The 22,140-nt window shown below is 38.0% G+C and overlaps 1 protein-coding gene across 2 annotated transcripts in view; it reads right to left on the bottom strand.

Annotated features, from left to right (window-relative positions):
- Nucleotides 1-16,164, bottom strand: part of LOC129770960 (glycine receptor subunit alphaZ1-like) — a 30,406-nt gene extending 14,242 nt beyond the window's left edge. For both annotated transcript variants that reach the window (XM_055774170.1, XM_055774169.1), the window contains exons 1-3: nt 15,445-16,164; nt 14,870-14,973; nt 5,545-5,612 (exon numbers count right to left, since the gene is read on the bottom strand). In XM_055774170.1, coding sequence (XP_055630145.1) covers nt 5,545-5,612; nt 14,870-14,973; nt 15,445-15,467 — 195 coding nt within the window. In that variant the 5' untranslated portion in view covers nt 15,468-16,164. The remainder of the gene's footprint in view (nt 1-5,544; nt 5,613-14,869; nt 14,974-15,444) is intronic.
- Between the last annotated feature and the right edge of the window lie 5,976 nt (nt 16,165-22,140).

Below are 22,140 nucleotides of genomic sequence, written 5' to 3' on the forward strand. Positions count from 1 at the left end.
TTCTTGTAGTCAGTTGCTTCGTGTCCTTGGCCCTCCAATTGTTTTTATACACTAGGGCACTGAGTGAACCAAAGAAATCCTCTATTGGGCGGCACTGGGGCAAGTTTGTTGGGTTACGATCTTTCGGCACGAATGGTATCTTTTTCTGCTCAAGATACGCCAGCGTCTTCTTGGCGTAATGGGAAGACGCCTTGTCCGGCCAGAAAACGTACTTCCCATCCGCGTGATGCTCGTTCAGTAACGGCAGCGGGATTTTATCGAGACACTCTGCTCGATAGATTTGTTAGTTGATTGCCAGACCGCTCGGCTTAAACCAAGGCTTTGAAATGCCCCGGTCGGAAATGGCGATGTACAACATAATCTTTTTTTCAAACTTGTGCTTGAACTTGTATTTCATTTCAGGCGGTGTGGATGACTTGTCGCTGGAGTAGTAATTATCATTTCCTGGAATATGCGTTTTGGACAGCGGAAAATAGCTTTCGTCGTTCAGAACGAAAGACGTCCCGCGGTATTTTTTGGTCATCCACCGACACTGTGATTTAACCGTCTCAATCTGCTCCTCCGTGTACTCCGGCGACCTCGTCTTCTTCCTGCAGACGATTCCTTCCATCTTGAGGGTCCGATGGATCAATATGTGGGAGCAGCCATATTTCCGACCGGCATCACGCAGGCTGGTTGCGTCCTTGTTGTCAAACAGCTTCTTTAACGATGTCTTCCTCTGCTTCGTCATTATCGTCACCGGACCACCACTATACCGTACTGACAGGTACATTTTCTTCCTTAATGTGCCACCGTGAACTTTTTTCCTTGCTGGAAATGCGTTTCGTAGAACCGTACAATGCGTTCGCGGAACACGTGCTGTTTCGACGCCATCTTTGCTTTGACTAAATTCAAACTAGCAAAACCAAACACGCCTACTGTTTCTAGGGAGCCCAAAGAGCAATTTTCTTGGAGAAAGAAAATTTAACGCTCTTTGTTCGAGTTACTGAAAGGTATTGAAAAAATTCTCATTTTTTATTTAACACCCGTTATACAGTCAACTCTCCCTTACTCGATGTTCTGTTTCGATGAATTTCATGCCACCTTTGATGATTTTATAAGCATTGTTCCACCATAACTTGATACCTCCTTAACTTGATGGCCCTTTGGATATAGAAATAGGCAGAGTTTACTGTATTACTGTTCCATAATCCGCAAATGGATTAACTTAACGAAAATTGAATACACTCTCATTTCCCTCAAATTTGTTCTGTTCTTTCCTACGTCAAAAAATGAGCTTTTTTGTATAGGCGAGGCATGATATTTGATTCGTCGATTTTTATGTCATACTAGCTGACCCGGCAAACTTCGTCTCGCCCAAAATTTATGTTTCGTTACCACTTCCACGTTTTCTTATTAAGCCCTCGTTTGTGGGTCCTATCGCAAAACTGTTCATTGATTGTTCATCCAATCTACTCTTATAAATTACATTTTACTGTAAAAATCCTAGTACTTTTAGCAAAACTCGTTGTTATAAAATAAAATTTTTTTCAGACACAATTCTCGTTCAAGATTTTTCAACCCCTTGCAAATAATATGTTTCTTCGTTACATGGAATAAATGTTTGATACAGAAAATATGAGTAAGAAAGAGCTCTAAATCGGATAACTCCTTTCTCGAGTTTTGCTTTTATCAACACATTCGGCGATCCATATTTATTTATATAGATAGAAGTTGATATAGGAATGCGTTTTATCACATTAAAATCCATTTCCACTTTCGAACGAAGATCAATTTCGTTAGCGCAAACATCAAATGGACTAATAACGCTTGTCAATATGTAACTGTAGAACATATGCGAATTGAATTTTTCGAACTTTTCCATTTTTTTTTCAGAGATTTCCGAAAATTTTCAATTGTCATGTTTGGTTGGAATATGTTTGGTTGAAATATGTGTGTTATTTTTATGAGACCTCTCTCCATTCCAGAGGAGGGAGGGGTGTCATATCATCATAGAAACATTTCTCTTACCCAAAAATCCTCACATCCCAAATTTGGCTCAAGAGAGGGGAGGAGTGTCTATTCACCATAGAATCATTTATTGCATTCTAAAACCTCCACATGCTAAATTTGTTTTCGTTTGTTTGATTAATTTCAGAGTAATGCAGAAATTTGTGTTTCATTTGTATGGCAGCCTCCCCTTTGAGTGGGGGGGGGAGGAGTGTCTAACCATCATAGAAACATTTATTGTACCCTAAAACCTTCACATGCCAAATTTGGTTTCGTTTGCTTGATCAATTTTCGAGTAATTCAGAAATTAATGTTTCATTTGTATGGCAGCCCCCCCTTTGAGTGGGGGGAGGAGTGTCTAACCATCATAGAACCATTTATTGCACCCTAAAACCTTCACATGTCAACTTTGGTTTCATTTGCTTGATTAATTTCCGAGTAATGCAGAAATTTGTGTTTCATTTGTATGGCAGGCCCTCCTTAGAAAGGGGGGAGGGGTCTCAAACTATCGCGAAAACCTCCCCCGGCCCCAAAAACCCCTACATACCAATTTTCATGTCGATCGGTTCAGTAGTACTCGAGTCTATAAGAATCAGACAGACAGACATCACTCCATTTTTATATATATACTAGCTAACCCGGCAAACTTCGTCCCGCCCATTTACTTGATTTATTCTCGAGTAATGCAGAAATTTGTGTTTTATTTGTATGGCAGCCACCCCTAAGAGAGGGGGGAGGGGTATCTAACCACCATAGAAACATTCATTGCACCCTAAAGTTTCCATATGCCTAATTTGGTTTAATTTGCTTGATTAATTCTCGGGTAATGCAAAAATTTGTGTTTCATTTGTACGGCAGCCCCCTCTAAGAGAGGGGGAAGGAGTATCTTAACACCATAGAAACATTTATTGCATCCTAAAACCTCCACATGCCAAATTTGGTTTCATTTGCTTGATTAATTCTCGAGTAATGCAGAAATTTGTGTTTCATTTGTATGGCAGTCCCCCCTTTGAGTGGGGGAAGGACTGTCTAACCATCATAGAAACATTTATTGTACCCTAAAACTTTCACATGCCAACTTTGGTTTCGTTTGCTTGGTTAATTTCCGAGTAATGCAGAAATTTGTGTTTCATTTGTATGGCAGCCCCCCCTTAGAGAGGGGGGAGGGGTCTCAAAATATCACGAAAACCTTCCCCGGCCCCAAAAACCCCTACATATCAATTTTCATGTCGATGGGTTCAGTAGTTTCCGAGTCTATAAGAATCAGACAGACAGACAGACATCACTCCATTTTTATATATATAATATATATATATATATATATATATATAAATATATATTATATATATATATATATATATATATATATATATATATATATATATATATATATATATATATATATAGATATAGATAATGGAGAGTGCTTCCGCATTTTTTCACCACACGCACACATTGTTGTTGTTTTCATGCGTTGCTAAAGGTAGATTGAAGTACTTGAGAAATGTGAAATAATGGTGCTGGTGGAACAAAATAGAAGCGACTGTAACCGAGTGTGTGACGATAGGGTTCACGATAAATACTCAGGCAATGCGTACATTGACAAAAGGAAACAAAACACGACCCGCCGAGGGCAAGAATTAAATATTAAGAAATCGAAACATTCTATCAAAAAGCTATATCAACAATTTCGATGCTTTGTAAAGTAATATCCAAAGTAATAAGAGCAGAATTGGTTTTTATAATTTTTTAAACTTGAAGTCGGGAGATTTAGGAGTGTGTTCGGACTCATTGATATCGGATGCGAAGAAGGTAGTTTCCAGCAGTGAGAGCTGTGTTCTTTGTAGGAAAACTGGAGGTGAAAATTTGCACACCAAGTGTGGGGTTGCGATAAAAACGACGCAAGTGATACTACGTTGAAAAGGAAAAGCGCCAAGAAGAAGAAGAAGAAGAAGAAGAAGAAGAAGAAGAAGAAGAAGAAGAAGAAAAAGAAGAAGAAGAAGAACAGCTTGAATTTTTGACTTACAAAGAACTTACAAAGGACTTTTTTCAGGCTGGCCAACAAACGCGGCAATTGACCCTAGAAAAGGTGATGCTTCACGTTTTCTTATTAAGCCCTCGTTTGTGGGTCCTATCGCAAAACTGTTCATTGATTGTTCTTCCAAACTACTCTTATAAATTACATTTTACTGTAAAAATCCTAGTACTTTTAGCAAAACTCGTTGTTATAAAATAAAATTATTTTCAGACACAATTCTCGTTCAAGATTTTTCAACCCCTTGCAAATAATAAGTTTCTTCGTTACATGGAATAAATGTTTGATACAGAAAATATGAGGGCAAGGGGCAAGAATTAAATATTAAGAAATCGAAACATTCTATCAAAAAGCTATATCAACAATTTCGATGCTTTGTAAAGTAATATCCAAAGTAATAAGAGCAGAATTGGTTTTTATAATTTTTTAAACTTGAAGTCGGGAGATTTAGGAGTGTGTTCGGACTCATTGATATCGGATGCGAAGAAGGTAGTTTCCAGCAGTGAGAGCTGTGTTCTTTGTAGGAAAACTGGAGGTGAAAATTTGCACACCAAGTGTGGGGTTGCGATAAAAACGACGCAAGTGATACTACGTTGAAAAGGAAAAGCGCCAAGAAGAAGAAGAAGAAGAAGAAGAAGAAGAAGAAGAAGAAGAAGAAGAAGAAGAAGAAGAAGAAGAAGAAGAAGAAGAACAGCTTGAATTTTTGACTTACAAAGAACTTACAAAGGACTTTTTTCAGGCTGGCCAACAAACGCGGCAATTGACCCTAGAAAAGGTGATGCTTATGTATGAGCAGAGAGAAATGAGAGCGTGTATATGTAAAATCTCTTTCTCTCTCTGCATCTTCCTTTCACCGGTTTTTGTTTGTTTGTGCTAGCTGAGCTCACAAAGCCGCCAAAACAAGAAACACTGCGCAAGTCCATTTGTTTCATCGAACAGCTGATTAAGGATCGATTAGGGAGTGTATCTTCCAGGAAAATAAATCAAATTTTCTTCAAGTATATTTGCAGCTAAAGGGGAAAATTCTCGTTTGTGGTGGTTGTATTGTTTTTCCCGTATGAGAAGTTCTATTGGTGGGGTTTTGTGTACATTTTTCAACATCGATAAAAATCATGGAGAATGCCGAGTTTCTCGCGTTTGTGTAAGAATATCTACAGTTTACGTTAGTTTCAGATGCAACCAAATCACGCGGCTTTTTTAAACCCATAAAAAACACTAGGCAGTTAATTCCAAATTTCGTTTCATGCTAGTCTTGAAAAATACTTTTACCTCAACAAATTTCCCCAATCAGGGTCGAGACGCTGTGGTGAAGACTTTTTGATTTTTCTTAAATCTTCCCAACGTTAGACTGCATTATACTCTTCAATATACCTTCGTGGGAAGTCTTCCAGTTTATGTTCTGATTTTTCTTTTAATTTCTAAGTGTTTAACTTTTGAAGTTAAATGAAACATGGACTTGGTTTGATCTAGAACAATGTAGACATTGAGAAGCCACATTGCGGATAACACTGGGTACTTACCTCTCTATTCTCATCCACTCCCGATATTCGATTGATATACAGCGACACTGCCACCTCCGTGAGTGAACCTGCAAATAGACGGTTGAAAGTTATTATTCGGATGATGATTAAGATTCTTGTTAAGGAAGCCCCCCGCAGCCATATGTAAATTGGCCGCAAGCATCGCAAAAAACTCCCCCAATTCGAGATATCGCGACAATTGCTTGCTTTTAATTACATTTGAACAATTGAAATGAAGTGAGCATTGTGAGCTGATGTGGGCCAAATAATCGATCTATGTTTAACCGTGTTTTCAAGTTCGCCAGGTAATCGTCTCGCAATGCCCTTGGCACCTGGGGACGACTGGGCGGGGTAATTAGCGACATGGGTATAATTTCCAAGCAAATCAAGCGCCAATGCCAAGGAGACGAAACATGAGCAAGGAGACATGCTATGTTATAATTAGGGAATTTGATTGGCTGGCGAAAATCTGGCTTGGGGTTTGTGTATGGAGGCGTGCCGGCTGTTTAGCTGGATATCGTGGGTGGGGGATATTAATTTCCGAAAAATGATTTCGTGATGATGGTGTAACTTTTCCGATGGACGAAGGAGCGAAACGATGGCCGACTTATCGAACTTTAAAGAGCACGAGGAGGCCAATAAAGTAAATGGATTGAAGTGCAATTATCTTATTGCCTTGGGTTGTCGGGAAGCAGCAATGGGGCAGAGGATATCCAATTACTGCTATACGCGGGGAGTGGTTCCCTGTCGTGATGCATTGTGCATTTGTTTCCAATTCGGTGGTTAGGAGAATGCGCTATGTTGGGACAGGGGGAACGGCGTATAATTATTTATTGCAAGTTTTGGAATGCGGAAATGAAATCATAATACTTGAGTGTGTGTGTGTGTGTATGGGCACCATTGCTATTTTTATAACAAGAAGGATGTGTCAGCATGATAGGCGGAAGTTTTGATGATTTGACAGGTTAAACGATTTATACTATTTTTGAAATGTTATTGGGCTGACATGAAATGGTTTGTTGGATTCATCTTCTGGATTGTACAGTGGGAATTGCAGCATTTTGAAGGAGGTTATTTGGCAGATTATTAAAAAAAATATTCGAAACCATTGTTTTCGTAACATGCTTAGAATAATAAATACGTTTGTAATGCGTGCGTTTGCTGTTTGTTATGATTTAATTGGTTATGTAGTCGGCATTTGCACACTAAACACTTGTTCGAGTTGATGTGCAACTGGAATGGTGCTGAATCGTTCGTTGGTGTTGATCTTTCTGGTTGAATATAAAATAATCTCAGCATAAATTAACGCCTAAACGCAACGGATTGCATCGATTGAGGATATCTGTACACAAAGATGCATTATAGTCTACTTCTCCATGAGACCAGCACCTAATCCGAACATACAATCGCATTGTGCAGTTTTCTCTGTTCCTGTGGGATCTACCGACACCCTACCGACACATAGGTTCTAGGTACAATTTTTTGGGAATGCTTTACATTATATAATAAGTATTTTTCTTTACTGAGAATTTCCAAATCTCACCAGAGCAAACACGATTTGACTTTCCTGGAACCTAAAAACTGTGTCCATCCCACTTTGAATTTTTTTTATACGTCTTGAAGATCTTAAAACATTTCGGGGTTTACGGACTATCTCGATTTATGACATACTCCACATGGTGATAATAACCCACAATTTTAGGCGAGATGAAATTGAATGAGTGGTAAAGATTTCCAGAGAGCTGATTCGGCGAAAATCCCAAACAGCTGTATGGGAAATGGCCACAAATCCTCATTTTAGGTTGGGAAAAGAAATCTAGATCGATATCACATAAAATACTGATCGAACAATATCATCTTCATGCTCGATGCAAAAGATTCTCTTATTATTTTTCGTTTGTACCATGCAGTTGTGAATAACAAAGTGTCAACAAAGAGAAACTCCGGTAAACTCCTCATTTTTTTGCTTCGATAAACGCGAAGTTGCAAGCAAGACGGCTGAAATTGTGAATAGTGGTTATGGTTCCACTACTGCATAAGTGCACTTTTTATCGATTCCGTTCCGGTAATTTTGATATCAAAGAGATGTCCTATGCCAACTGGTCAAGTATTTGTCAGAAATGTCAATAACATAACAGAAATCGTTGAGTGCGACCATTATAAAAGCACTGTTTCGTTTGCTCTGGAGCCAAATATTGTACAAAACATTATTTGGAACGTTTTAAGGAGTGATCCCGGTCTGGAAAATCGAAAAATCGGATTTTTTATTTTTACATTTCTGGGAAGCTTGTGCCCTCAGAAATGTTGTCCTAATAGGATTTTTAGATATTTGATTTCGTAGGAAAGTTACAGCCAAAAGTATCAGGTCACCAATATAGTATTGCTGTACGAATTTTTAAACTCATTTTTTTCAGCTGGTGGTATCGATATATCAGGATCTGCTCGACCGACTTGGCTTGATTTTTTTTATCAGCATGTAAAAATGAATTATCTAAAGGGTTACATTTTTTTGATATCTCATTCTATTTTTTCTAAGCTTCTAACAAGATAAATAACTCATTTTCAACAAAAATGGCCGGAATTTTGGCAATTTTTCGAATTTTCAAAACTTCTATGTAACGCTTAGGTATTGTCCTATTGTTTCAAAACATTTATTGGAATTCGTTCTGCGATACTTCGTTGCTCCAGAACCGATACCACCAGATAGGTACCGATTTTCAGACAGCATCTACGCATTTAACTGTCAACAGCGTAATAATAATTATTAGTGTACTCCAAAAATGGAAAATACATCTTTAAATATACCTCAAACAATAACCAAAATACCCGAACATTCCACTTTATTCCTAGCATCCAAAACTAAATCACGAAAATTCATTATTTTTCGACCTTCTAGACAGGGGTCCCAATTCGGTAAAGTATAACTATAAATTCAGAAAAATAATTGAGGGGCTTAGAATGATTTGATCGATTTCTCTACATCGACTCTCTCTTTTGGTCATAACTTCGCGGCAAATACATTCCAAACTGTTTTTCACAATGTGGAAGGTAGGTCAGAAGCTCATCTATCGGATTCTATAGCAAACCTAAATTGGAACGTTTTTGCAGTTGAGTTATTAACTAAATAAAAAGTTGATGAAGAGAAATCGATCAAGTCACTTACACCCCTTGCATTCAAAGCCCCTCAATTATTATCCTACATTATCCTACATTGTTCCATCGGTGTGAAGCTGAATGGGAATCTTTATATAGTTATGAAATACGAATTCGTATTTCTTCGCAGCCAAAAAGCTCTATCATTTTTCGCTTCTTTGCAAGAGAACCCGTTCGCGCTTCGTTCAATAGCTTCAAGATAAAAATTTGTAAAAAATACTGAAAGTGCAGCTTACTATGTTGTATCGAGAAAAATTATCAAAAAAAAATTAACAAAAATTTAAGTACTACATACAAAAATAATATATATTTCTAAAGTATGATTTTTTCTTAGAATTTTGAAACCCATTACAAATTAAACTTATGTATAAATATGTGTGTTTATTTGTTTGTGTATGTGTTTTTTGATATTGGTGATCTATTTTCCGAATATTTAGAGAACTGCACGGTACGAAAATATTTAATAATTATTTTTTTGTTTTTTTTTTATTTCTATTTTTCGAGGTTTTCTAATATTGGTTTTTTATTTTCTTAAAATCTATTACTGTACTGTATTCATGTATTCGCAAAAAGAGCCCCAATTCTTATCACCAGGGCTATGGAAAGTATTGTTGCAATTTATAAAATCCGATTTTTCTTAATCCCTATATGATTCACTTAAAGAGCTAAGGCTAAAAATGTAGTTTTTTCTTTTTTCATGACATTCTCAATAGCATGGAAAAGAGTATATCTAAAAATACTCATAGTGTATCTTACTATGATAAAATTTAATATATAAAAATAATTCCATAAATAGATCAGATCAATCGGCGTCACGCAAACTTATACCGTCATTGTTGTCGAACAGCTTTTTCAGCGATTCTTTCTTTTTTTTCGTCATAATATTCGCCGTACGGCCATTACAGGTCTTCCGCTCGACGTTCCGGGTTGCCAGGATCCGCTGAACAGTGCCCTCCAGAACATTTTTGAATCGAAAGTGGTCTACTGTAAATTTTTTCCGTGACTTTCACGCGTTTCGAAGAACCGTACAACGCGCTCGCGGACGCCATCTTTGATCGAACTGACAACACCCGAACCAAAAACGAGCAAAATTTATGCTCTTTTTTTACAGAAAGGTATTCAAATCATTCTCATTTTTGTTGAACACCCGTTACAACAAATTTTATGTTTCTATAAGTAATACGGACATGTTAAGAAGAACAATTATATCTTTCGCAACTTATGTTCCTCAAACTTAAATACAGTGTCTTGCAATTCAATATAATAGGAGCGTCGGTATATTTCTATAACGGCGTTCGACGTCTTGTGGCTTTAATTCATATGGCAGCCAATGTCCTATCTTTCGGATCATTCCCATTGCTTTTAAACGATCGGATATGGTTTGCTGAGCTACTCCAAGTGTATCTGCAAGTTCTTGTTGCGTTTGTGACGGATCTTGATCGAGTAAAGCCTCCAATTATTCATCTTCAAACTTTGTTGGCGGTCCGGAACGTTCTTCGACTTCCAAGTCAAAATAACCCCTTTTAAATCGTGCAAACCACGTCTGAAACGTTCACTCAGTTGGAGCATGGTCAACATAAACTTCCACTGAATTGCGATGACTTTCCGCAGCTTTTTTCTTCATATTGAAGTAATGAGGTAACACCCCCCGCAAAAACACTCTCGTTGGTACGAAATTCGACATATTCGAAGTGGCAAAACACTATGTTGTTTACGCTTCAACTTTTTGACATATATAGAAAAAGACGCCCAATGACAGTAGCTTTCCAACGAGTGTCTGGAAATTTGGTTCACTGGAATAATAATCAAGTTACGCCATCTGTTGTAAAACCGAAAAAACTTACCGGTACACCTAATACTTTTCGAATTATTCAGCCAAATGTTTTACAAAGCAGTGTTGGCAAATGGTTTTTACTGAAATTAAAACAGACTGGAAATCTGAATTTTTTTACGATAATTTTCCGCTTGGGCATATAGTAGGAGAAATATGGACAAGTTTGTAATATTTACGTTTGTATATCTTCGAAATCTTATGAAAGTATAGGAGCAGGGTTGAGAACTTATGAGAACTAAAGATAAGATTAGTAATTTTTAACAATTTATAATTTCCCGATAATGTAAAGAACGGTCAGCGACAAGCCTGTTATTTAAGTCAGCGACAAGCCTGTGGCTGTTATTTAAGAACAGAATAACAAGAATAACGTTTGTGATGCATGTTCTGAACGGATAGGTCCGAAGTGATGATGAATAAACATATATTTCATATTCGGCTTTCGTTTCTCAATTCCCGATTCTTTTATCCCATTTGTTTATTTTAGGCTCATATTAGCATATTAGCTGTAACAGAGCCGAATTTTAATCGTGTACATGTCACATAGTTATCATATCTATAATTAGCACATTACACAGTTGCCATTTTTCGGCGTAAGAGTATTCCCTTCTATACCATTTTTCATATGGTACATTTACACAGTAGCCATTTAGGCGTAAGAGTGTTCCTTCTGATCTTCCATTATCCAGTTGAACCACCGGACAGCGGAGACAGTTGATTGATCATTGCTGAGTTAATGAATGATTAATAGAACAGCAGCCCGATGTGTCTTGCAGAGCAGAGCAGTTGTATGGATGAATCGATCTTATTTCGACCATGGATCGATCTCCATCGCTGATAATTGTTGCGTGGACGAAGTTATTCTGTAACAACACAAAGATGTTCAATGAGGGCGCTGAGTTTTGAACTCACGATCGATCGCTTACAAAGCAAACGCGCAACCAATGTGGCTAAGGAGACCCCCAATTCCCGATTTGAATTTTTAAAAAATACAGGAACAGGTGTAGATTACAGGTTTAGAATCTGTTTGTCTTTCTCATAGAAACCCTTGTCACCATTGGTAAAAATGTTTAGGGTGGTGTAAAAGACACGTCCGTATTGCTAATGTAGGAATACGAATACTGGTCGATACCAGGTCGGAAATACCATCTACGCGAAACACGTTTATCCGAAGCATATTTATCCGACTGTAACAAATACGAATGCGACAATTACCCGAATGCAACATTTACTCGAACGAACTCGGTTTTTTTTGTTAGGGTTACCTCTTCCATTTTAGGTTTTCATGTTTTCATAGTCTCGGGACCAAAGACGCTATAGTTTTTTATTTTTTTTTCTTTTTTTCGTTTTTGAGTTATGATTTTTCAAAGTTTACCGATGGTCCAAAAAATCTTTTTTTCCCCATTTTTTCCACTACAAAAAATCATAACTTTTGATCTACTGAACCGATTCAGATGATCGACAAATTCAAATTAAATTAAAGCCAATGAGCTAGTCTTGTTTGAAAAAATATTACACTCTGAATAAAAATGGTTTTTTTTTCGTAATTATTGATTATATTTGTTTTTTATAGCTTACATCGTTTCGGGACCAAGGGCGCCATATTTTTTATATTTTTTCCAGAAAGCTGGGGGTTTTCACATAATATATTCGAATACTAGAGAGGTGTTATTTTTCGTTTTTAAGTTATGATTTTTCAAAGTTAACATGTTTTCAGTCTTCGTTCAATATTTCTATGCGACTAGACTGGATGTATGCGACTAGAATTCAGTTAGTTGTTAAGTGTGTCATTTTTAAAAAAAGGCTAGCTAATTGGCTTAAATTTGATATACCGATCATCTGAATCGTCGGTCCAATAGTTCAAAAGTAATAAATTTTTGAAGAGAGTCATTTTTGGGAAAAAAGGGGAAAATTATTTTTTGGACCATCGGGTAACTTTGAAAAATCATAACTCAAAAACGAAAAAAAACACCTCCCTGGGTTCGAGATATGTTATGTGAAGAATCCTCAGCTTATCAGAAAAAATAAAAAAAACTATAGCGCCTTTGGTCCCGAGACTATGAAGACAATAAAAAACGAATACAATCAATAATAACGAGAGCGGAATTCAAATTTTCTGCAGGTGATTGGCTTTAATTTGATATGTCGATCATCTGAATCGGTTTAGTAGTTTAAAAGTTATGAATTTTTGAAAAAAAGTCGACCCTAAAATGGAAATGGTCACACTAACAAAAAAAAATAGGGCCTCATAATTTGCGATAAAGAACAAAACTATCACTTTTGACGAAAATCTGAGAACCACTTTATCGGTTTGGCATGGAATGGCTGAAATAGTAGTTTTGTCGAATCTTCCGATTATAAATAAGATTAAATCAATACAATAAAAATACGCAGTGAATTGAAAAATTGTAATGAGAAAATTTGGAAATGATTCGGAAAGACATTAGTGTAGGTAAAACTTCTTCTGTCTTCTTCTTTCTTTTCCGTATTGCTTTTTAAGACTAAGATCATTTAGAAATAAGCTGGGGCTTTGGAATATTTTTTCGTAAATAGAGCAGGTAATTTCATCATAAAATAAATATAAAAATAGGTCAGAAAAAAATTGTACTTATGTATTAAAGTGCAATTGTTACTATGAATTTATTTTTTCGTAATGAAATTTATTCCGACGGAGGGTCGGCGGCCTATCGCAAGCAAACTTGTGTTTCATCGATTGTCTGGCTTAATGAATAATTTGATTAATATAAAAGTGGAACATAATTATCCCGATTATCCGCGAGCGGATGATCCGCGGTGCGGATAATCGGGAGTTTAACGAGTTTCACAGTAATTCTATAGAGCTACCCAAAATTTGTCAGTCAGTCGCATAGGGGTATTTGTTACATTCGTATGATTGGAGTTCAGGTGAATGTCTTTTGGCTAGCTGTCGTTCGAGTATCTGTCTTTCAAGTGAATGTGACACAATCCTACGTCTTATTGCATTCGGTTCGCCTTCAATTCAATTATTTTAATTTTAGTCTCAGCCTTTAATCTCAGCTGATCGCTATCTAGAGTGAAACTTAACAAAAGAAAGTCACTGAGTCAAATAATTTATAACTTATTTTACATGCCTTTCACTAATTTTACATGCCTTTTACCTTTGTTTATTTTCTGGGATCTTTAAATCTCAAAGTTTGTAACGGGTTCGCAAGCGGAACCGACCACATATAAGCTGGACAAATGCATTCTTTTCTGAAAACAGCGTCTTCTATTGGGTTCCTGGTTATTCCAGATTTCTCGGAAACACAGTAAACTATCTGGTCTGTCTAAGCTGGGATATAGCTTGGAGAAAAAATTATTCCACTCATCTTCACAAAATTCAAAACACCACACTTCCTGGGTTCGAATTAAACAACAATCGGTTCCGGAGACTGGTACTCGTCCGTTTCCGGATTGATCCAACTTTCTTTACTCATTCCTACTTAATTGACAAAACAGAACAACCCTTATGTTCCTGTAACGTGGCCTGGCCCGACAAAATATAGTTCAGAACCAAAGAGATATTCTCAACTGAGACGAATCTTAAGGAACCAATTTGATTGCGTTTCTGAATGAAACTGAATCCTTCGATGAAATAAAATTAAACTGTCCGATACGAATGAATCGAAAGATTTAATGTTTCCGTAAATAAACAAAGGAGAAGATGAAACGCATACTTCAGACACGATTCATCAGTTTTCCAACTAATGATAAGACGGTAGCAGCAGCTATAATAGCTGTACCATGTTTCAATAAAATCGAAGAGGGTCTCGTCAAAATTTGCTGTTTTTCGGCTGATTTGACACGGAACTGCTCTATGTATTTCTTATCTTCTAGAGTGGAAATTATCTTCCACGTCTTCCACGGTCCTTTTGTAGCATATGTGTCACTCATAACAGACTACATTTAGAATGAGATACTTCGAGATATTTTGATCCATTTTTGTTAACTATATGCATATGGTAAACACTAAATTAAGTGTTGTATTGATGTAAACAACATTCAAAATAAATACACCAAAACATCTTGTATAGGAAATTTTCAAACTCTCTCAGTATTTTGTACCAAACCTCGTGTCTTATCAATATTCGATATATGTTTGGCTGTAGTCGTTATTGATTTATCAGACTCAGTTTTCTGCATTCATCAACAGTCATAAACGAAAACGAGCCCATCAATAAATGGGAAACTTTTCAACTTATTGACGAATGGTGCTCATTAACAAGTGTTCTCCGTCAGACGTATCGATTCTAGTTGAAGCTAGATTTAGGGTGACTGTTAATCGAAGAAGAGAGAATTGAAACAGGGATGACGTTCACTCACCTGGTTTAACATTTTTATCGTAAACTTTAGCGTCTGGAGGTAACCGATGAGTCAATGCTCCAGCCACTGTATATATCCATAGCACTGAAGACAAGCAGAAGACACTGTAAGAAGACAGGATTGTTATGAGGTCCTTCGTATGGTATGCTGGACACATAATCCCAGAGGTATGTATTTATCGATAACGAATCACGTGCGTGCAAACTTTTTGTCTACAATCACTGTTCCTGCAAATGCTGCCCGATAAAGCTTGACAAGAAACAAGTTTCGCAGCGCGGAGCCCTTTTTCTTGCCCTTAATCACTTATTAGCAATGTTCGTGCTCCAGAATAATGTGTGTTCTTTGCGATACGTTGCAGGATGCAAAAATAACACTGTAAACATTCGGTGAAAACTTGCGCCAAAGAAGAAAAGGCCATGTACACAACAATTTCTTGAATGTCACGCAATGTATTGCAATCGCGCCCGCCTTTAACCGATTGTCTGGACTATAATTACTCGACGTGAAATTTCCAAAACTGCAGCTTATCGTCACGATTTCTCATAATCCAACGAGATATTAAAACCAACACTGACCTAAATAGGGGAACTGCATTCATAATCCTTCGGGCGCTTGGGGAAGATTCATATTCAAACTACGTACAGACTGAAGCATGTGTATCGAAGTTGGACCCACCGAACGGACGCTTCCGAGCTCACTAAATTTCGCGGGCGGTTTGAACTCCCCGGAGTCAAAACACAGTAAATTGGAGCAATGCCGAGGCGACCGTGACCAGATTTTCAGCGAGCGCCTTAAGGCAGCAGATGATGAATCCCGTTTTGTGGTTGGGTCCCACTTTCGCCCACTGCTGGCAACCGAGTTCTTCCGTTCGGGAGGCACCACGGTAGTAATGTGGCGTTTGCTTTTAATGTTCGTAATCGATAAAACTTTTGCTGTTGCCTCCGAGAGTTTCTCTTCGGACTGTACTTTGTTGCTTCGGGTTTGATGTTTTGATGATTGGCTGATGAAACGTGAATAAAAGCTCGCTTCCGAGAGGCACTTTGGCGCGGTTTCGGTAATTCCGTGGTTACCCTGGGTATGGCTTTCGGATTGAGGTGCTAAGAATAGAATAATTTCCGAAAATAGCGCGACACACGCGAACGCTACCGACTCCCGAGATGGAATGGCAAACGGCGGAATCCGTTGTGGGTGTTCAAATCAAATCGAGACGCTGGTTCGAGTGGTACCCGTAGGTTTCGTCCTCCTTTCAAGCATGTTTGCAATGTACTTGGGGTGGTGGATCACATGGTGGCCGCTTGCCGTCACGACCGATACTGAACTGCAACAGGAGGACAAGCTCTCGTCAGTCCTGAGGCCACTCAAGTTCGTTCTTTAATTCGGAGTGTAGTGCGATGAGTCGCACTATTCGCTTCCGGCGGGAAACTTCGAACGGTAACAAGAGTTATACCTCTATTCTTGATACGCTCCCCCATTCAGGCAAGATTCGCCAGACGGAAACGCAGCCGAATGGCCCCTCTCTCGATCAAGGGTGTGTTTTGCGTACCTTTGGGCTCGAATTTCGCGTCATTATTTGCTGAGCTTGGAACACACATTTGTACGCGAGTGAAATGTGATGAAAGAGCGCACGAAACTATCGACCTACTATTTTCGTAGAAGCTCTCCACGCCATAGCAAATCGTAGACGTTATGCGGGCAGTAAATATCATAAAAGCTACTACTACTGGGGAGCTAGTGGTATATCTTCATAAAGTGTGTATTTCGGTCCATTTTTCATCTCAGTTAGTCTGTTTTGTGACACCATGAGCATCAATATCTTGGTATTTATCGATACGAGTCAATATTTCCATGAAAAAAATCTATATATACAGCCATTCCATGCCAAACCGATATAGTGGTTCTCAGATTTTCGTCAAAAGTGGTAGTTTTGATCTTTATCGCAAATTATGAGACCCGTATTTTTTTATTTTTTTTGTTAGGGTGACCACTTCCATTTTAGAGTGGTCCAAAATAAACATTTTTTGGCATTTTTGTCAAAAATGACTTTTTTTCAAAAATTCATCACTTTTGAACTACTAGACCGATTCAGATGATCGACATATCAAATTAAAGTCAAACACCTGGTCTTTTTTGAAAAAATATATACCTGCAGTAAATTTGAATTCTGCTCTCGTTATTATTGATTGTATTGGTTTTTATTGTTTTCATAGTCTCGGGACCAAAGGCGCTATAGTTTTTAATATTTTTTCTGGAAAGCTGAGGATTTTCCACAGAACATTTCTTGAAGCCATGGAAGCGTTTCTATCTGATTAGGCTGGATGTTTGTGATTATAATCCAATTAATTGGAAAATGTGTTATTTTTTCAAAAAAAGCTAGCTAGTAGGTTTTAATTTGATATGTCGATCATCTGAATTCCAGTAGTTCAAAAGTAATAAATTTTGAAGAAAGTCATTTTTGGCAAAAAAGCGAAAAAATTGTTTTTTTGGACCACCCTAAAATGGAAGTGGTCACCCTAACAAAAAAATAAAAAAATACGGGTCTCATAATTTGCGATAAAGATCAAAACTACCACTTTTGACGAAAATCTGAGAACCACTTTATCGGTTTGGCATGGAATGGCTGTATATATAAAAATGGATTTCTGTCTGTCTGTCTGATTCTTATGGACTCGGTAACTACTGAACCGATCGACATGAAAATTGGTATGTGGGGGTTTTTGGGGCCGGGGAAGGTTTTCATGATAGTTTGAGACCCCTCCCCCCTCTCTAAGGGGGGGCTGCCATATTTTCGAGTAATGCCGAAATTTGTGCTTTATTAGAATTAGTCTGCCATATAAATGAAACACAAATTTCTGCATTACTCGAGAATTAATCAAGCAAACGAAACCAAATTAGATCAAATGCTATGAATTCTTAAAAAAAAGTCTTTTCTAGAAAAAAAGGGGAAAAAATATTTTTCGGACCACCCTAAAATAGAAAAGCCCTAATGAAAAAAAATACGGGTCTAATATTTTGCGATAAGGAACAAAGCTACAAATTTTCACAAAAATCTGATTACCACTATATCGGTTTGGCATGGAATGACTGATATATTAAAAAAGAGTAAGGATGACATATCCAAAAAACTGATTACATTTTGACTTGTTACTACCTGGATTACATACAATTTCACCTAATTTTTGCAATTATAACTCCACTCCGTTGATGCCATCTGTAGCACAGCGTCTCTCGATATCACTAGTACCCAATGTGCCCAAACTATTTACAATTGAATTTTTTTTGGGCAAATCGATTATAGGGGAAGGTTGCCCTAATCCAACCGGTGGTCCTGAACCGACCACCCTTTGGATCTCGGGAATGGCACTATCTACCGAATTTTTAGTAGTGTCAAATGAAAGGTGTCACTATGCTGACATTTTGGTTGTATGGTAACCTTTTTCCAACTCTCTTTATTCCGTTTGGTGTTTTCAATGCTTAAAAAAAGAAAAGTTGGCTTTTTGACCTGCACGGAAAATGAGTTAAACATTCTTGCAGATGTCGAAAAATTACAAAACTAGGCAACTTCGATTGCTTATGGTCTGCTCTTTAAAACAAGCTATATTGATTTTTCCTGTTACCTGTAGTACACGGCGTCCTGTTAATTGAAAAGGGTGGTCCCAAATCGACCCTTTGTTTTTGCTATGTGTGTGGGCGTTTGTGTTTGCGTGTTGCCTCTTGAGCATTGAGCGTTGAGCGTTAGGCTTTGTCGTTGCTTCTTTCTGTTTCCGTTTCCTGTTCCGGTTTCGTTTTCGGTTCCGGTTCCGGTTGCGTTTCTGGTTGTGTATGTGTTCTTTTACTAACGCCATTTCGCTCTAAAACTTTCTTTGTCTTCAACACTTGTATAACTCAACTCCTTCAAAATCATTTCCGGTCTATTAGTGCCGTTTTCAACTAACCGTAAGCCATCATGTTCGTTTCCAAAATGGCATCGGAATACAATATTCGACTTCCGCTGTTATAGTCCTTTTCCCCAATACCCATATTGTAGGAAGTAAACCGGAAGTCAAAACAAGATTATATTATTTTTTCACTCGTCAGTTACTTTCATCTATACCTATGTAATGAGGGGTGTATGCTAATACGAGTACCGGTAAGTTTCTTCGTTTTTTTGACGTAGGACTACGTCTTTCATTTCTATACCGGGGTGTAAAATCAAAGTTTCGAAAACGAAAGCGTTACGCCGGAGACCGAGATTTTGAGCGTTAATAGCTCCTAAACAACTGAACGAAATGGTATGATAAATACTTCATTCGAAAGATAAAATGTCTACGCGTTATATACTTGTTACTTTTTGATCCAAAAACTTGTTTCAATAGTCTTAAAATTGCTTTAAAAACAGGCTTTTGAAATCACCAATCGGTATATAAGCGAGCGGCGCTCGGGAATCCACTCAGTTCTAATTGAACAGCGATTGGAGCATGTTGTCGCTGTTGTGGTGAAGCTCTTCATTTATCATGAAAGCGCGGATGAACGGTGTCACCAAGAGCCTGTTTGTGCACCCTAGGCCAGAAGGGAATCTATCAGGAGGAGAGTGATGCCATAAACGGTTCCCTGGGAAGACATCGCTACACACACATACACGCGCGGCTATTAACAGGTGGTTATCGAGTTGGCATTAACCACTGGTGGGCTTCCAGTATCGAAGAAAATGTGGAAATATCTAATCGTTACTGAAAATAATCTGCCAGTTCCTCTGGGAATTTTCAAAATATATTCATGTGAAAGAGTTTAATTGAATGTTTTCTATCCATGTAACACTGTGACCAAATATGTTTCAATCAAGTGCTATTAACAGGTGGTTATCGAGTTGGCATTAACCACTGGTGGGCTTCCAGTATCGAGGAAAATGTGGAAATATCTAATCGTTACTGAAAATAATCTGCCAGTTCCTTTGGGAATTTTCAAAATATATTCAATCAATCGCAATCAACAGGATAGCTTCTGAAGATTATTCTTCCCCATCAGTAGGATATTTCCGTATCCAATATTGGATGCATAAAACCTTGTGCCTCCAACGTAACGCTCTCGTTTTCGAAGTTCTCCAAATATTCATTCATTCAGAATGAATTCAGATTCAACTTCATACAAATGATCTCTAAATCAACGATAGTCCTACGTCACCCTTGCGGTTATACCATAGATATAACCCACTTCCTGTTTTTTCAATAAATAATCTTTTATTGTGCCATAATGGTTACAAATTTAATATTCAAAGTATTGCCCTGGGAGCCGATCTGGCGTAGTGGTAACATCCATGCCTCTCACGCTAAAGGTCACGAGTTCAATTCTCACTCCCGACATTCTTCCAAAAATGGAAGTAAAAGTGACGAACCAGCCAAATGAGTTGAAAGTCACTATAATACAGATAAAAAAAAAAAGTATTGCCCATCGCTAGTCACAACTTTTTCTCATCTTTCTGACCATTGACGGACCTTTGCGGAAATAATCGGCCGGTTTGTCGGCTAACCACGAATCGATCCAATTTTTGACTTCATCAAAAATGGAGAAGTGCTGGTCAACCAGGTCATGTTGCATCGATCGAAAAAGGTAGTAATCGGACGGAGCAATGTCTGGAGAATACGGCGGGTGGGATAGGACATCCCATTTCAGCGTTTCCAAGTATATCTTGATCGGTTTCGCGACATGCGGCAGAACATTGTCGTGCTGCAAAATAACTTTATCGTGTCTTTGCTCGTATTGTGACCGTTTTTCATTCAGTGCACGTTTCAAACGAATTAATTATCGTCGGTATAGGTCCCCTCTGATGATTTCATTCGGTTTTAGCAGCTCATAGTACACCACACCCAGCTGATCCCACCAAATAGAATAGCATAGCCTTCTGGCCGTGAATATTCCGTGTGGCCGTCGATGCTGATGCATGGCCGAGGCATCCGTTGCCCGATGGAAAAGGATTGTCGTAATGGACTCACTTTTCATCGTCAGTAACGATTCGATGCAAAAAACCCTTTCTTTTATGCCGTTGGAGCAGTTGGAGTGTTCACACGTGAAAAAACGACGTTCGACATCTCGTGGCTTCAATTTATACGGCGCCCAATGTCCTACCTTTCGGATCATTCCGATTGTTTTTAAAGATCGGATATGGTTTGTTTAGCTTCTCCAAGTGTATCTCTAAGTTCTTGTTGCGTTTGTGACGGATCTTGATCGAGTAAAGCCTCCAATTATTAATCTTCAAACTTTTTTGGCGGACCGGAACGATCTTAGTCTTCCAAGTCAAAATTACCACTTTTAAACCGTGCAAACCACGTCTGACACGTTCGCTAGGCTGGAGCATTGTCATAAACCTTCACCAAAATGCGATAACTTTTCGCAGCTTTTTTAACACTCCCCGCAAAAACACTCTCGTTGGTACAAAATTCGATATATTCGAAGTGGCAAAAAACTATGTTGTTTACGCTTCAACTTTTTGACATATACTGAAAAAGACGCGCAATGACAGTAGCTTTTGAACGAATGTCTGGAAATTTGATTCACTGGAATAATAATCAAGTTACACCATCTGTTGTGAAACTGAAGAAACTTACATCTAATATTTCCGGGAAATTGGGAGTAGAGTCGCTGCAAAAAATCAAAGGCCGCTCCAGGACCGAGGTCGGTTTAGGACCATCATTTTTAAAGGTGTCGAAAAGTGAGACTTCCGATTTGGCCTCTGTTGTCCCCTTTTTAAGCAATCATGAACCGCAGCGACCAGTATTGAACATAGTTTAAGACTATAATTCTTAAACTATGTTCAATACTGGTCGCTGCGGATTCACTTCAATGCCGAAGTTGCCAAAAAAATGTGGTATTTTATGTGACGAATGGCTGTTGCAATTTATGGGATCGGATCAGAGCCATCTTCCCCTATTGATACAAAAGGCGCCCCAACATACCATCATCTTAGTCTCCAACTACTATGACGTAAAGCAGCCAGAATGGGTGTCAAAAGTGGAAAAGGGAAACAAAAACCGAAAATCAAACATGATTCCGCGTGTGGATGTAATTTTTACGGCTTCGATATTCAAATTAATTTAGAAACTAATTCGCTGATGGTTATATTTCGGTTTATGAGTTAACAGAGAAGCGATATTAGTTATATACGGGAAACTAAAATCATTTTTGAGTAGAAAATTAAAGTTATTGAAATAATCGTACTGTTGGGGTAAAACGGATAGTTGCCAGTGGGAGTGGGATGAACTGTGAAAAGTCTGTTTATTCTGTTACTAAAACCCGTCAAG

Source organism: Toxorhynchites rutilus, chromosome 2, assembly GCF_029784135.1.
Source record: "Toxorhynchites rutilus septentrionalis strain SRP chromosome 2, ASM2978413v1, whole genome shotgun sequence".
Classification (NCBI taxonomy): Eukaryota; Metazoa; Arthropoda; class Insecta; order Diptera; family Culicidae; genus Toxorhynchites; species Toxorhynchites rutilus.